Source organism: Alnus glutinosa, chromosome 5, assembly GCF_958979055.1.
Source record: "Alnus glutinosa chromosome 5, dhAlnGlut1.1, whole genome shotgun sequence".
NCBI lineage: Eukaryota > Viridiplantae > Streptophyta > Magnoliopsida > Fagales > Betulaceae > Alnus > Alnus glutinosa.
The window spans coordinates 9,406,369-9,423,735 of record NC_084890.1 but is presented as its reverse complement, the minus strand read 5'-3'; the positions used below and the strand labels follow the sequence as shown (position 1 = coordinate 9,423,735).

The 17,367-nt window shown below is 34.7% G+C and overlaps 2 protein-coding genes across 3 annotated transcripts; both read right to left on the bottom strand.

The window, feature by feature from the left end:
• Positions 1 to 354: 354 nt before the first annotated feature.
• Positions 355 to 3,361, bottom strand: LOC133868930 (receptor-like protein 4). Its single transcript, XM_062305925.1, has 5 exons — positions 2,848 to 3,361; positions 2,232 to 2,293; positions 1,328 to 1,478; positions 984 to 1,177; positions 355 to 609 (listed from the first exon to the last, which is right to left on the bottom strand). The coding sequence occupies exons 1-5, from the start codon at positions 3,359 to 3,361 to the stop codon at positions 355 to 357; spliced, it is 1,176 nt and encodes a 391-aa protein (XP_062161909.1).
• Positions 3,362 to 6,965: 3,604 nt separating this feature from the next.
• On the bottom strand, positions 6,966 to 11,633 carry LOC133869864 (NAC domain-containing protein 73-like). Of its 2 annotated transcripts, none has more exons than XM_062306962.1 (4): positions 11,446 to 11,633; positions 11,065 to 11,298; positions 10,780 to 10,969; positions 6,966 to 7,725 (listed from the first exon to the last, which is right to left on the bottom strand). In XM_062306962.1, the coding sequence occupies exons 2-4, from the start codon at positions 11,215 to 11,217 to the stop codon at positions 7,133 to 7,135; spliced, it is 936 nt and encodes a 311-aa protein (XP_062162946.1). In that variant the 5' UTR covers positions 11,218 to 11,298; positions 11,446 to 11,633; the 3' UTR covers positions 6,966 to 7,132. The 2 variants fall into 2 exon arrangements, with proteins under 2 accessions (XP_062162946.1, XP_062162945.1); XM_062306961.1 differs by having other exon boundaries at positions 11,473 to 11,632.
• Between the last annotated feature and the right edge of the window lie 5,734 nt (positions 11,634 to 17,367).

Here is a 17,367-nt window from a genome sequence, read left to right as displayed (position 1 = left end):
TGCTTGCTGGTGTATGAACATTTTCGTGAGCTCTATAGCTTATGCACATTGTAAATGGCGCTTTGAGAAAAGATTCCACAAGTTTAAACACTAATGTTAGATTCATACATCAATGACTGAAGAAACAATGTCAGCAGAGTGTAACCAATTTGAGTAGTTTCTATTGGTCTCCACATCCCTTGTATAAGTTAAATTCAGCTGAATATCGGTACTTGTAAGTTCTGACTTGTAAAGAGCTTCTGGACAAAAGTTTGGTAAAACTAAAGCCTACTTAATGCTAGTTTCAGTAGATCTTGGTGTGGCTGAATTATAATAGAAAAATTGTATGGCTTCCCAAAATCTATCTCCACCCCATCAATCACTACTATACTCTATATCGACCTTGGACTTCCTTGTACCAAAACTCAATCTTTTCGTTGTTCTAAGGGTTGTTCCTGGACTCCACATTGTACTGGAATAATATGCCTTGTCTTCGACTTGAAGAATTTCAATGGAGAGAATTGTTGGATCTCCTTGATCAGTACCATCTAAGCAGGTAGAGGAAGTGTGATTTTGAAGAAAAACAGGGGCTTCAGCAAATGCTTGGTCATCTTCGCCACTCCAACCTGCCTGCAAAGAACGTATTTGAGTCACTTTGACAAAAACATCAAATAGAGGTTCATTTACAAAATTAGGCTATGCAACTGCCCCTAAAAAAAATTTGACAAAATAGGGTCCTTTTGGCACATTCCGAATGTTGTAGCAATTTTCATGACCTCCACATAGGGGAAAGTAACGATGTGTTTTAAGAGGAGTGAAGTAGATTGTAACTATTGCATTAGCAGGAACTCCTTATATATATATATCCAAAATCCTTTTACAAATGTCTATTGGTTGCTGGTGTATGAATATTTTCAAGAGCTCCACAGCTTGTGCGCCTCACAAATGGCGTTGTAGTTTGAGAAAAGATTCTACATGTTTAACCACTAATGTTAGATACCTACATCAGAGACTGAAGAAACAATCTTAGTAGAGTGTAACCAAATTGAGTAGTTTTTATTGGTCTCTACATCCATTGTATAAGTTAAATTCAGCAGAATATCGCTACTCGTAAAAACAGACTTGTAAAGAGCTTTTGGATAAAATTTTGGTGAAATTGAAGCCTGCTTAATGCTAGTTTCAGTAGATCTTGGTGTGGCTGTATTTTGATCAAAAAATTGTATTGCATCAAAAAATCTATCTCCACCCTAGCGATCACTACTATACTCTACATTGAACTTGGACTTCCTTGTACCAAAACTCAATCTTTTGGTTGTTCTAAGGGTTGTTCCTTGACTCCACATAGTACCAGAATAGTATGCCTTATCGTCAACTTGAGAAATATCAATGGAGAGAATTGTTGGATCTCCAAGATTAGTACTATGTAAGCAAATAGAAGCAGTGTGATTTAGAAGAAAAACAAGGGCTTCCCCAAATGCTTGGTCATCCACCACTTCAACCTGTTTGCAAAGAACGTATTTGAGTGCCTTCGACAGAAACATCAAATAGAGGTTCGTTGATAAAATTTGGCTGTGCAACCAGCTCAAAGAAAACCTTGACAAAATAACGTCCCTTTAACACATTGTTAATGTTGTAGCAATTTCAGAACCTCCAGATAGGGGAAATTAACGAAGTTTTTTGAGATGAGCGATTTAGCTTGTAACTACTACATTAGCAGGAACTCTTTATGTATATCCAAAATCCAAAATTCAAAATCCAAAATCCTTATACCAATATCTATTGGTTGCTGGTGTATGAACATTTTCATGAGCTCCACAGCTTATTGGCATGGCAAATGGTGTTGTAGTTTGAGAAAAGATTTCACAAGTTTAAACACCAATATTAGATTCCTGCATTAGTGACTGAAGAAACAATCTCAGCAGAGTGTAACCAAATTGAATAGTTTTTATTCGTCTCCATATCCATTGTATAAGTTAAATTCAGCTGAATATCGGTCGTCAAAAGCACTGACTTGGTCAAGAGCTTATTTATAAAAGTATGGCGAAACTAAAGCCTGCTTAATGCTACTTTCAGTAGATCTTGGGGTGTCTGAATTCTGATCGAAAAATTGTATGGCTTTCCAAAATCTATCTCTGCCCCAGCAATCATGACTATACTCTACATCGATCTTGGACTTCCTTTGTGCGAAAACTCAATCTTTTGGTTGTTCTAAGGGTTGTTCCTTGACTCCACATTGGACCGGAATATTATGCCTTATCGTCGAGTTGAAGAATTTCAATGGAGAGAATTGTTGGATCTCCATAATCAGCACTATCTAAGCAGATAGAGGAAGTATGATTTTGAAGAAAATCAAGGGCTTATGCAAATGCTTGGTCATCTTCGCCACTCCAACCTGCCTGCAAAGAACGTGTTTGAGTCACTTCGACAGAAACATCAAATAGAAATTCGTTGACAAAATTAGACTGTCCAACTACCCCAAAGAAAACCTTGACAAAATAGTGTCCCTTTGGCGCATTCCTAATATTGTAGAATTTTTAGGACCTCTACATAGGAGAAAGTAACGAAGTGTTTTAAGAAGAGTGATGTAGATTGTAACTATTGCATTAGCAGGAACTCCTTATATATATTCAAAATCTTTTTAACAATGTCTATTGGTTGCCGGTGTATGAACATTTTCATGAGCTCCACAGTTTATTGGCATGACAAATGGCGCTGTAGTTTTAGAAAAGATTCCACAAGTTTAACCACTAATGTTAGATTCCTGCATTAGTGACTGAAGAAACAATCTCGGCAGAGTGTAACCAAATTGAGTAGTTTCTACTGGTCTCTACATCCATTGTATAAGCTAAATTCAGCAAATATCGATACTCATAAATATTGACTTGTAAAGAGCATTTGGATAAAATTTTGGTGAAACTGAAGCCTGCTTAATGCTACTTTCAGTAGATCTTGGTGTGGCTGAATTCTGATCGAAAAATTGTATTGCTTCAAAAAATCTGTCTCCACCCCAGCGATTACTACTATACTCTACATCGAACTTGGACTTCCTTGTACCAAAACTCAATCTTTTGGTTATTCTAAGGGTTGTTCCTTGACTCCACATTGTACCAGAATAGTATGTCTTATCGTCGACTTGAGGAATATCAATGGAGAGAATTGTTGGATCTCCAAGATCAGTACTATGTAAACAGATAGAGGCAGTGTGATTTGGAAGAAAAACAAGGGCTTCAGCAAATGCTTGGTCATCTTCGTCACTCCAACCTGCCTGTAAAAAATGTATTTGAGTGCCTTCGACAAAAACATCAAATAGAGGTTCATTGACAAAATTAGTTTGTGCAACCAGCCCAAAGAAAACCTTGACAAAATAGTGTCCCTTTGGCATGGCAAATGGTCATCTTGGCTGTCCAACCTAACTACAAAGAACATATATATTTGAGTGTCTTCGGTAAAAACATCAAATAGATTGAGGTTCGTTGTCAAAATTAGGTTGTGCAACCAGTCGAAAGAGTACCCTAACAAAATAGTGTCCCTTTGACACATTATTAATGTTGTAGCAATTTTCAGGATGTTTAGATAAGGAAAAGTGTTTTAAGAGGAGGAATTATGTAGCTTACATGTGTTGCGTTTGTAAGAACTCCTCCTATTTATACAAAATACTTATACCAAAGTGTATTGGTTGACGGTGTATAAACATTTTCACGAGCTCCATAACTTATGCGCATGTCAAATGGTGTTGTAATGAAGAAAAAAATAAAATAAAGATTTCATAAGTTTAAACACCAATGTTAGAATCAATAGTATGATAAGTGGTTAAAACATTATAACTAATGAGCCAAAACCAACGTTTGGTTAAAGTATCATTAAGCATGCTTTAGTTTTACCAAACTTTTATCCAGAAGCTCTTTATGAGTTAGAACTTACTTGTAGCAATACTTAGCTTTTATTTAACGTATACAATGGATATGGATCTATATAAAAACTACTCAATTTGATTACATTTTGCGAAGATTGTTTCTTCAGTCACTGATGTAGGGCAACGAGTTTTTGACATCTTGATAAATGGTGATGTTGCGTTTGAAGATGTAGGGCAACGAGTTTTCTTTCTCTCTCCCTTGTCTTTCTATTTTTTATTCAACATTTTCCCTCTTCATCTTCTTTTCTCTTCCACTCCCAAGTCTGCAACTACCATCCTTACTTTCCTCTTCGACAACACTCTTTCCACCCTCTGGTTCCTTCTTTTCAACCTCTAGAATCTTCTTGATCTTCAAGATCTCTTATGGGTTCTTTTCGAACCGCTTCACCTTGCGGCGGATAGTTGACAAAAGAGGATGTGCTTGGAGATCGATTTGGCTCAACATCAAATCCTAGGGTCAAGAGCTTGTTGAAGGGCGTTTTGGGCGTGAATGGCCTCACCTAAGCGAGGTGTAGAGGTGCTCCGAGGCTGCTCTTTGCTTATGGTCTCAATTGCCATGGATGACCAGCCATGCTTCTTGTTTGTCTCTCTCTGTGAGTATGAGAGAAGAAGAGGAATTAAGAAAAAAAATTTGTGTTTTAGGTGTTAGCCAACAAACACGTGGGAGATGGGACCACGTCCAATTCATTGGGCATGGCCAAGGGCCACATGGCATTGTCGTCGGAGCCAATGTACGTAGTTGCACTTCTTCCATGCCTAGTGCATGCACCCCCAACACCACCACACGCTCCGCTTCGCAAGAGAACGACACTTGGGACTCAAATACACACAGACAAAGAACTAATGTCCAAGTCTGTGTTCTACCATCGAATAAAAAACATAATATATAGGAGAAACTTTCATCATATTTATAATTATTCCCCTAAATTTTAAAAACTATCAATTTAATGTATCAATTTATATATATATATATATATATATATATTAATTTCACCAATTCGTTAGGATTTTTTGTTAAATCCTAATAGAGGGGTGTTAAAATTTTCAAAATACTCATTTTTTTAAAAGGAAAAAACATTGTAAGGGTTTAGGCGTTGGTAAGGATTTAATGGAATTTGCAAAAATACCCACGCCTGAATTTTTGATACTTTTTTATAAATATTTTTTTTAAAAAAAAAAAAAAAAAACTAGAAGTATTTTGGAAATTTTTATAGGATTTTACGGAAAATCCTAACGGATGGGTGAAATTGAAAAAAAAAAAATTGAAAATTGAATGGTGGATATATTAAATTGAGAGTTTTTGAAGTTTATGAGGTAATTGCAAAAAGCGGCGGCAATTCAGGGAATTAAATGAAGTTTTTCCTAATATTTAAATGATACAGAAAAAAATAAGAAGAGTTATTGTGTAGCGCATGTATTTTAGTAGAAAAGCAAATAGTAACTTAATTTTTTTAATTTAATTAAGAAATTAAATTAAATTTAAACTTAAGAAAACTGCTGCATGTGAATATTCTAAGACGGTGGAAAGGTGTGTGAATGTGATGAGTCGAAATGGGTGCAGGGTTTGACACCTTCAATTTCTTTTATGCTTCGTTTGTTTCGACGTAAAATGTTTTCTGAAAAATGTTTGGCATTTTTCGACATTTGGTGGGGGCAAAAATAATGGTCAATGAAAATTATTTTCAGCTTGACCGTAAAAATCTCTTCAATTTTTGAAAAACGATTTAAGGTTTTGAAAACTGTAAATCGTTTTCTGGATTTAAACTTTTCATTCTTGTACGCACGTTTGTGGGAATTTGCCACCGCCAGACATTGGAGTTTGTTGGCAGCTCAACCCTACCGTCGAAAATCCCTGAATTTTGATATTTGATTGCCGGAATCCGGCGGCATTGGCCGGATTCCAGGGATGGTCGTCGGAATCTGACTAGTACGACTTGAATCTGGCCAGTATAGTTGGATTCTAGCCGTATTGTACGGATTCCTGCCAGTTTGGCCGAAATCTAGAAATTTATGTTAGAATCTGACTAGTACGGCCAGAATCCAGCCATTACAGCCGGATTCCGTTCAGTTTGGCCGAAATTTGGAAATTTTGCCGAATTCCGGCAAAACTAGCTTGAATTTGGTTCACCGGAATCCGGCGATAGTGGCTGGACATCGCCGGATTCTATTTTACACCGTTAATGATTTTTTTGTACGAGCTAAACATCGAAAAATATTTTCAATAAAATCATTTTTTTAAAAAAATGATTTCGTTGAAATTATTTTACGACGGAAAACATTTTACGTCAAAACAAACGAAGCATTAATATTGCAGAGTTTGTTAGAAGAATATTAAGTGTAAAGTTATTCAGAATTTAGGCCATCTCAATCCATTTGTGTTTTTTATACTTCTTTCTTCAACTTGTCGTATACTTTTTGTCCTAATTGTTATTATTATAATATTAATTAAATGATTAATTTTTTTATTTTTTATTAGCTTAAATATTTTGTATAAATAATAATTAAATCTTGAGTTTGAATCTAATTTTCTTAATTTATCGATCTCTCGTTTCAATTGAATATTTCACGCGTTAGACCTTACTTATTGATGAAGAGTTTGATCCTACGTATAAGAAAGATGGTTAAACTATTTATTTAAATGATTGGATTCAACATTTCTTATATATTTAATTAATTTATTAATGATGCAAGAAAAAGCCTTCCCATAAACAAGAAATTAAGATGATAAGAATAATCTCATAGTAAATCATTAATTGAAACCAAAAGCTTACAAACAAACAAGAAAGTTAAGTAAGAATCATCTTTATAGGAAATCTACAACGAAAATCCATACACATCTTATAAAAAGGTGTAATCATGGAGTGCCAATTGTATAATTGGCAGAGGTAGAATAATAGCGGTATCAATCCAGTCAAAAGTTCCTGAGAGGAACAAAATAATAATGATGAAACTAAAGCCTATCATACTAACGTACGGATGTTTGTAGGAATCTCCTCTGTACAGTCTCCTAAAATATAACGTCACTTTCCCAACATACTCCTTGCCTGCACAAAAACAAACTTCAAGAACAGTGTTAAATTATGGCTAATTTTTCCAAACCCAATTTGGAAAGTTAAGCCGTATTATCATCTTATATATTCCCTTTTCCCTCTTGTCCTCATTAAAATCTCAATCCAATATAACTTATTTTGACTATTACACAGCAACGATAACAATGCAACCACCAGATCAGCTCCCCCATCACTGTTTTCTCTCGAACTTTCCTTTGCTTGCATCTGAAGCTAACCGAATGAAAGACGACCCATCACCCTGAACAACCAAATTAGGAATTAGCTGTGGTGAGATTTCCCTATTATGCCCCCCCTGGTCATAGTTGTTGATGAAAGAAGGATTGTAATACTCCACAAGAGCTGCGTTCTTAGGCATAGCAATATTATTATGATCATGCGTGCTTTGGTTCTCCATCAATTGTTTGTCAAACGAATCCTTAATACTCGAACCGCATTGTCTAGGCTGTGTTTGGAAGAAAACCTTTGAAACCACTAATTCTCCATCTTTCTCTTCTTCATTGTCGCCAAGATGGTATTGGTGCATCACCCAATTCGTTTTCTCGGGTTTTCTTTGCCTGCCATAGTTGGTGTAGAGAACCAAGATCTTTTTGAACCCCTTCACTGCCCCGCCGGCAAAGACAGGCCTAGTCTTGCCTGTTTTGTGCCATCTGGTCTCGCTCCCATCTTCATCGGTGTGGACCTTCCTTCGTTTCCTGGTTCCTGTCGTGTATGCCTTTGAAGGCCGGTGAAAGAAGTGGCGGATTTGGCCGTCTTTGCTAACTCCTGCATCAGCAAATGTGCGTAGAAAACGGGTTATACTTGTGATTCAAGTTACTTGATAAGAGAGTTAGTAATCAGCATCTAGAATAACTTAGAATTACAGAAAAGAAAGACACCATAGTACAGGCGACCACTGACCAAATCGAGAATTTTATATAAAGAGAAAAATGGGGACAGCAACAGGTTAAAGGAGAATGATGCATGATAATATGGCTGTGCTTGCTTAAAGGAAAAAGTTTGGCACCATAGTTGAGTCTTGAAAGAATAATTTTACATTTCATATAAATATCTATCGTGTATCCTTCAACTTATGAGGTGGCTTTTAAACCATTTGATCATATTCATCATTTGATCAATCACATGCCTAATGACGATTTTAAAAGTCGCCTCATTATTTGATAAATACTTGATGGACGTTTATATGACATGTAGAATTAGTCATTTTGAAAGCATACATGTAAAACTGCAGAGATAGTTATGAGTGAATTTGTGAGTGTTAAGTCTCACATTAAAAAATTATTTATTAAAAAAAATAGTTAATATACCTAAGTGGACCAAAACCCATTAGCTTAATTGTTTGGGCTAGAGTGGTGTCCAAGCATGTATATATATTAATGTATTCAAGGTAAAATCTTCTCAACAATTGGTATCAGAGCCATGATTAGCTTCTTAGGACAAGTGTTTGGATGCGTCTGGTTTGGATTTGCATTTTGTGGCCCTCTGGTGCAACTATTGTGCGCGTAATACTCTTGAAAATGTAAAAAGACTCACAAGTAAGGTGAAATTTGGTTAATATAGAAGTGACATACAAGTGAGAGGAAAATTATTGTTAGTACATTTGTGAGAGTGTTGAGTCCCACATTAAGAAAGTATGACAAAAAAAAACAAGTAATTAATATACGTAATTAGGTGGACCCAAACCCATTAGCTTAGGCTTTTGGGCAACAAAATGTCCAAACATGTATATTAATGTACTGAAGGTAAAAACTCTCTAACCGTTTATCTCCCCCAATAGAGATAACTACACAAGAGAAATGCTAGAGGGATTAAATCTTTTACTAAGAGATAGATACTAAGATGATATGAAGCTTATTCATTGGAGATAATCAAAACAATTAATAAAAAGAAATGCTACGGGTACCAATGAATAAGCTCCACATCATCTTAATATCCATCTTTTAGTAAAAAATTTAGTACTTCTAACATTTTTCACTGCACAATAGTTGCAGCTCTGCATCGTTGACGTTAGAGCATGCGAATGAGATCTTTTAAGTCATCCTCTCTTTGTTATGTGTGAACTGTTTTCTTTTAGATAATGCCATGATTAGTCTTTCTGTATATTAAAGAATAAATGTTTGTGGTTAGATGTTGAAAGCCTGTCGTGAAAGTGTTATTTGGTGTCATCAATGCAAGCTAGCATTTTTTTTCTAAAAAAAAAAAAAAAAATTCTTTTAATGCTGTCGATGAAGCAACAGAAATCATGTTATTGATATTATTTACCAGTTTGTGGGATACATGCAGTAGTTTTCGGGGTTCGTAGAAAATGGGAGGATTTTATTTAGTGTATGCAACCTGGTTTAAAGCTAATTTAGACTTAGTGAATTGAAAGACAATTCTTTATAAAACGGTAAAAGTAGTTGATCTTTTTTGCTTTTTAATGTGAGATAATTAATTAAGCTGAAAGACATATAAATGAAGAGAAAATTGAAAATTGAAAATTGAAAATAGAAGGCAAAACTTATTTTCCTGAAATAATTTAACAGTTTCTAAGATAATGTATATATATTGGTAAGGAAGAAAGTGAATTCCTTACAAGGAATATTATTTGTTGCTGGTGTTGGCTTCCTATTAGGCCTTCTTCTTTTTAGGGGATTATTTTGGGGTTCTATTTGTTATTGTTTGAGGTATTTGTTACCAGTCACAACAACAAGCATCAGTATTACTTTTCAATTGAAAAATTGGAAGATTAGAATGAAGAGTAATTCTATTGAGGGACAGAACCAAGATTTTTCATTCAGATGGGCTAAAATGTAAATGATAGATCAAATTTAATTTTGATAAGGGACAAGCTTAATTTTTAATCCTAAAAATTCATATATTATATATATATAACTTAATAATTTTTTTTTAAAAGAAACTTGAAAACCTAAGGAAGGCCATGGCTCGATCTCCTTGGTCTGTATGTAGTTTTATCATGCTACACTTACAACTGTTTTACAACTCAATGCCCCGTTAGGGGAAAACAATTTTGTGCCACCCTCTTTCTAGTCGGTGCCACCCCCAATCACCACATGGGGGTGGTTGGACACTTGGACCATCCGATCTAGTGGTCACAATCACCCCAAAGAGCTTCAGGGGAACAATATTTCTCTTGAGGTTTAATCAGGGTGGCCAACTGCCCCTTAAGAGAGGTTGGACAATTTTTTTTGAGCTGACGTTGGTAGCTAGTGTCATGTCGCACTGCTGCCTCAAAGAGTTGTAAAATAGTTGTAGATCTAGCGAATAAAATGCTCACGGATCCAATGAATTGAAGTAAAATATAGTTGTATAGGTGGTGGTGAAAAGTACATGAAAGTAACATGGATTTCTCTCGCTTCTTAATTAGGTATTAAATGAGAAACGGACTCTCTAAGGACAAGTGATCGTGTCAGCAATCATAGCCAACTTAAGGTATTTACTTATAACATACATAAATGTCTTCGTTAAGATATGTGCATGTTTTTGCGTTTCTCTAAAAACGACATCTATGAATGGAGACAGACGCATCCATAAATATTTTATATTTTTATTTGAATTTATGTGCCTAAATTGTTCTCCTATGATATATACTAAAAGATATATTGGCAATCTTCTTGCAAAAAAAAAAAAAAATTAAAAAAATCATGGCAATCACTCTCAAGTACTACGTACGTAACTTTCCTCCTAATTAATTCATTTCACTATTAGCCTCTTCTCATTGCTAGAACCAATTCTTAATAACTATTGATTGTGATTTAAGAGATGAAAGAAGCATGTACATGGTAATTAATAGGTAGGGTACCAAAATTAAAGAATCACCTGGCAGCTTTTCAGGGTGAGTATAGCAAATCCCATTCTCTCCTTCAAGCGTCGGGATGAATTCATCAATAAGAGGATGAAGCTTACGCTCGTCAGACACTACCTTTGCCTCTAAATGTTCAAGAATTTCGTTGTCCGTTGGATCAAACTTCACTCCGGCTGGTAGCCCCGGCAAGTCATGAATTCCCGCCTAATTATTCACAACAAACGTTAAAAAATAAACAAATTAAATATTTAGAATCTCAAAATTTTAAACATATAATATATTATAAAATAAATACTTGCCTGATCTTGGAATTCTATGTTATGGCCACATGATGGGCATGTTATGGTCCGAATTTCATCGGTTCTCGCAGCGATCAGATCACTATTTTCTTTAGGAGTGGGAGTGATTATGTGAAGGCCCCTCTCGTCGTCTGAGTCATTGCACCATGTCATTTCTTTGGTTTTGCTCTCATGCCCATCCCAAAACTGGATTTGCCCTATTGTTCCCTCCACTTCTCCAAAACATAGAGAAAACTACCAACATGTATATCCACATAGGAAATTTAATTAATAAATATGGAGAAAATTAAACACCCAGAAAAAATAAAAAATAAAAAGAAAGAAAGATCGAACAATTAAGAACATGAAGTACTAAAGCAAGCTAAGCAAGGGGGTTGTCACTTTTTAAGCACGTTTTCCTTAAACCACCTTCTTGTTTTTGATGTTAGAGAAGGAATCTAGTTCTTCCACGCTTTTTTTCTTCGCTCTTTCAATGATTGATCTGTGTTCTTCTTAGCTCTTGGGAGGCTTCCTCTGCGGGGGAGATCGAGAGAGAGAGAGAGAGAGAGAGAGCTAGCAAGAAGATATAGCAAAGGCTATAAAAGAAGAAGGGAAAAAAGAATAAGATATCTAGAAATAGTTAAAGGTTGCTTGAACGTCAAGTTTAATTGGGTATCCTTGCGTATATACGCTTGTACAGAAGAGAATAAATGCAGTGTTGGTTCGTTTTCTTTCTCCTTTTTTACTTTTCTGTTGTTTTTACCACGTGTCTAAAGAATGTTACGCCTATTTAAAAAGCTTAATTAACTATTAAAGTTAAACCTACCATTGTGCAAGAGGCTAGTTAGAGTGGAGATGAGGCAACCTGATTCTTCGGGTGACGACGTTTCACCTCTTGAGAGAGATAGAGATAGAGAGATTGTTGGGGTCTTCGGCTGCAGCGTCAACCTAGAGTACCTTTAAAGCTGTTGTAAAATTCAGACATGTACATACGAACAAACGAATATGAAAATAGCAAGGCAATATTACAACAACCCATGTATATATATATATATTCTTGAGAATCCCTTTCTTCACGTAGACTTCTCATGCCAAGCAAGGAATCATCTCTCTCTCTCTCTCTCCCAGATCAGTGCTCGTGTTTTTGGCTGGAGTTTACAGTGAAATTTGCCGTGTACTTACGACACTTCAACTTTTTGACTGATGATAATTTCCATGGCATTATTTATGATAGACAAGAGGACCTAATCCCACGAATACTCCTCCATTTTTCACATCTTATGTCATGCACGCACCAACACTCAAAACACATCATCAAATATTTCTATTGGTTTGAAAATCTTGATGAACACAACAATAATAAAATCTTAATTAAAATTATTACATAATTAATGCATTATATTGCTTATTGTGGATCAAGATCCTCTCAATTTCACTTAAAATAAGGAGAATTTATTTTTTTAGTTAGAATTTTATTTTATTGCATCTAACCATATACATGATATCACGCCATTTAAAATTTTAAATATGTGAAATATATTCCGATTGTTGCATATTTTTTGTGATCTCTTTAAATGTTAATATTGAATGTCTAGGACAACACTTTCATGTCATCTAATTAGGAAAAAAATATATATATATATATATATCGAAAACATTAACAAACAATTTAAAACATAAATTACTCACAAACTACTTTTATCTTTATATCACATATCACAACTAAAAAGCAAAAAGCTTTCTTCAAAAAGTTTTAGACAATAATTTTATCTATTTAAAGATAATGGTATAGTCATGTTCCATTTAGCCGAGCAGCATGAATACTAAACAAATGATGTTAAAGATTAGGGACGGAGTTAGAAACTCATTTTTAAGGGGTCGGCTAGTCTTCGCTATTTATGATGATATCTTCTCTATTGTCTTTTTCTTTTTTCGGCAAATATTAATTTATGATGATATCAAATTTAATTCCCAGATATTAAATCCATGAGGATGAGTGACAATATCAAACGTTGTTTAGTTTTTACTAATTTTATAACAAAATATAAAATGTCCCATACATTTTCTTTTTTCTTTTTTTTATTAGTTTTAAGTAAATGTCCCAAACATTCCTTAATTAAGCGAACTTGCTATCCAAATTAATATAGTTGGAAGAATTATCGTCTGGGCGTTCTCAAAGAGTAAATTTGTGAATTAACGTGGCACTTTGAAATCCTAGTTTTCTTTTCTTGATAAAGAAGTATAAGCCTTGTTGAGCAAGAATCGCATGACACTATTCAAATCACGGCAAGAAAATAAAGGATTTAATAGGGCCAAATCCTACGGATCTAATTCTAGTTATGAGTTTCAAATGAGATTGGACTGAGCCAAACCGAAAATTAAATATAGAGCAATGCTTAGGAGAAGCATTTTTTCCGGATTTCATCCGGGAAAAATGGTTCTCCATGGCATTATTGTAATTAAAATATTACAGTAATGCCACTTTTAATTACAATAATGCCATGGAAAAGCATTTTTTCCGGATGAAATCCGGAAGAAATACTTCTCCTAAGCATTAGCCTTAAATATACATATTTTTCTTAAGAGTAATGATTCACTACCACCTAAATATACAACTTTCCACCACCTTGTTTATGTGGCAAGGTGGTCCCCCACTTTAATTTATTTTTAAAAAATAAAAAAAACTCAAAAAGTAGTGGGGGCCCACCTTGCCACATAGGTAAGGTGGTGAAAAATTGTATATTTAGGTGGTATTGAATCATTATTCTTTTCTTAAACTATCATTCAATTGTTAATGTCTTTCTCAAATTACTAATTATGTCAATGTCCTCATTTAAACTACAAAAAAAAAAAAAAAAAAAAAAAAATGTCAATGTTCTCCCTAATGACAAAAATACCCTTCATAAAATTATTAAAATTAACAAAATATAAAATAACAAAATTTATACAAAAAATAAAAACTAATTTTGATTTTTTTTCGTTTGCTTTTATAATTTTTATTTTATAATTTTCAGTTTTTTTTTTTAAAAAAATATTTTTATTAATTTTCTTTTTTAACTTTTTTTTTTCGATTTTACTTTAATTTTTTCTTTGTTTTTTAAAAATATTTTTTTTTTAGTTTTTATGTTTTAATTTTTTTTAGTTTTAGTTTTTAGTTTTTTTTCGAATTCATAAAGACATTTTTATCTTCTTTTTTTTTTTAAAAAAAAAAAAAAAAAAAAAAAATGGAGTCATTTTTGTCTTTTTATTGGCCTTTAAGGAGATATTGACATTTTTTGATAGTTTCATGGGGATATTGACACATTTTATAGTTTAGAGGGACGTTGATAGTTAAATGATGGTTGGAAGGAATATGTATATTTTTCTTAAAAGCATTTTTTTTTTATTTTTTTTGTCATTCTTAGCTTGCATCGCCTAGATTCAGGCTATATATATATTTGTGAGATGTCCTACCCGTATTGTTGGAAAGCTGGCAGTTGCAAGTGTTAAAAAGAACATGAATGTAGACAAGACGTCCCCATATATCTTTCTTGTTCCAGCCGACATGTCGTCATTGAGCTTCTCAGAGAAGCCACGCAACACAAAGCTTAGGCATTAAGCTTTAGGAATTTAAAACTTTAACGTATGGATTAGGGTTTGGACTTTGTCAAGTTGTTCTCCATGATCTGTTGCCGAGTTTTGGCTTCACGTGATCATTATCCACAAGTGCTGTCTTTATCTCTCGCTCTCTCTCCACCGTGTGTGTGACTACGGGTATGTTTGGCAAGTGAGTGTGAGTTAAAATTTTTTTTAAGATAATAGGAAAAAGTGATAGATGTGATATAAAGTAAAAAGAATTTGTATGAAAAAGTGAAAAAGTTTTGTATTGTAGTGCATTGTACTTAATTGTTTGGCAAGCGCTTTTTAGGATAGTTTCTTTTCTTTTTAGCTAAAAAAAATAAAAACATTAACATATAACTCAAAATATAACACTCACAACTTTCTCTTTTATATTACATCACAATCAAAAAGGAAAAAGCACTATCTAACATATTTTATCAAATACATTTCAAAGCAGTGATGCTCTTGAAACTTATCAAAACTCCGCAGTTAAGCGTGTTTATGCAAGAGTACTATCAGGATTGTGACTTTCTGAGAAGTATGGTTCAAGAAAACCAAAAGCGAACAATATTAGGTCATTGGGGTGACATCTCATATCGCCGGAGTATGGGAATCATATGTGTTTATATGTATATTCGCACCCTTCTTAACATAACGCGTTTTAAAGCTGTGATGACCATAAATCTATCAAAATTTCATAGTTAAGCATGCTTATGCTGGAAAAGTAATAGGATGGGTAACCTCCTGGAAAATCTGGTTCAAGAGAGCCAAAAGCTAAAAATATTGTATCGTTGGGAGTGGGTTGTTACAAATGGTATCAGCGTCATTGCTCAGTTTGACATGGGGGAGTATATACAAGCCTATGAGGATCGTTAGTGAGCACTCGCTAGAACGCCAAGAATGGGGTGATCCCACGAGAGTCATCAGCGAGGACACTGATGTTAGGGTTTATGCCCTAAATCTCAATGTATTGTTGACACATAAGTTTATTATGAATAAAGTTGTTATTCACTTATCTATTTTTGAGTATATGGCATATGTTATTTTACATGCTTAATATTGTTCTATGTATATTTTGTATATAAAATGCTCTTTGATTATATTGAATATGGTCTATAGTGTGAATAAAGAGTTATCACATAAGATCTTATTTCATAATCCTTGTAGTTTTAAACTTATGGATAGTTTGCAGTCGGTAATGAAATTGTGCATTCCATTTGCGAAGACTATTACACATCGAATCTTTGTGATTTATCTTGATCATGCGAAGTTGAAGGCATTGAAGGACCACCATCCTGGGAATCTAAAGGTATAGTGGAGGTGGCTATTGGCACACGGAGGAAAATGAAAGAGTGATGGGAGAACAAGAAAGCCTAGAGATATCGCTGCATGCTCTAGTCTTGTGAGATGCTTGGGGAACTTGAACACTGAGAGTGGTGGCACGAATAGGAAGGCAATGGGTGATGGCTCTATTAAATGTGGGTCTACCCACAATTTTATCAATAAATCCATTGCCAAGAGGCTTCGACTTCCAATAGCTAAATATGAGGAGTTTGAGGTATGGAAACCAGACGATGAAAAGCTATTGTATAAGGAATGATACGAATAAGGTCTTCGTGGAAATTGGCGTCTAGCAATATTAGAATTGTTGAGCCCCGTCTTGTGTGATTGGAAGAAACAAACAATGGAGTTGATCATCTGGAATGAAATAAGGGTGTTTGATTATGGGGCATACGACAGCTCCAGCTCAAGCGGTGGAAGTGCATTACACGATAAAGGAACTGTATGGAGGAAATTAGATCTTTTTTGTCTATGTGAAAGAAGAAGGATCTGAAGGAAAGGAAGCAAATTTTAATTTACTGACCTACCCAAAGACTTGACCAGATTGCTACAGAAGTTTGGAGATGTTTTAAAGGAGCCCCAAGGCCGGTCTGCCACCTGAGAGGGATTTTGTTCATAGAATTCCTTTGAAAGTTAGCTAGGAACAATGCCAATCAATTTTCGACCATATAGATATGTTTACTTCCAAAAAAAAATTGAAATTGAGATAAATGTGACAGACGATGGAATGAGGCATCATTAGGGCAAGCCGAAGTCCATTTTCATCGGGTACTTCTTGTTAAAATGGATGGAACATGGGAGATTTTGCATGGATTATCGTGCTCTTAACAAAGCCATCATCAATGATAGGTTTCCAATATCCACGGTAGATAGTATGTTGGACGAACTACATGGAGCCAAGGTTTTCTCCAAGTTGGATTTGAGAGCGGGATATCATCAAATTAGAGTACATCTGGATGTTGTCTATAAAACCGCCGTTCGCATGCATAGTGGCCACTACTAGTATCCAGTGATGCCCTTCGCGCAATGCAACACACCATCCACCTTCCAAGCTGCAATGAATGCCATTTTTTGGCCATACCTATAGAGGCCCATACTCATCTTTTTTTACGACATTTTAGTATGCAACAAATTATGGGAGCGGCATTTGGAGAATTTTGAATAATGCTATGCATCACTTACATTATCCTGGATCTCGGATGGGGGATGGGGATAGTGAGGTGATATATAACATTACTCTATTACACTACTATCTCACCGTACTGATGTAATACAAACATAAAATTCGGACCTTTCCATTTTACTCTTGTTGTCCATATATAGAATAAGACATTCAGTCATCAATGTATGCAAAAAGAATTGAGACCAATATTTCATGTGTGC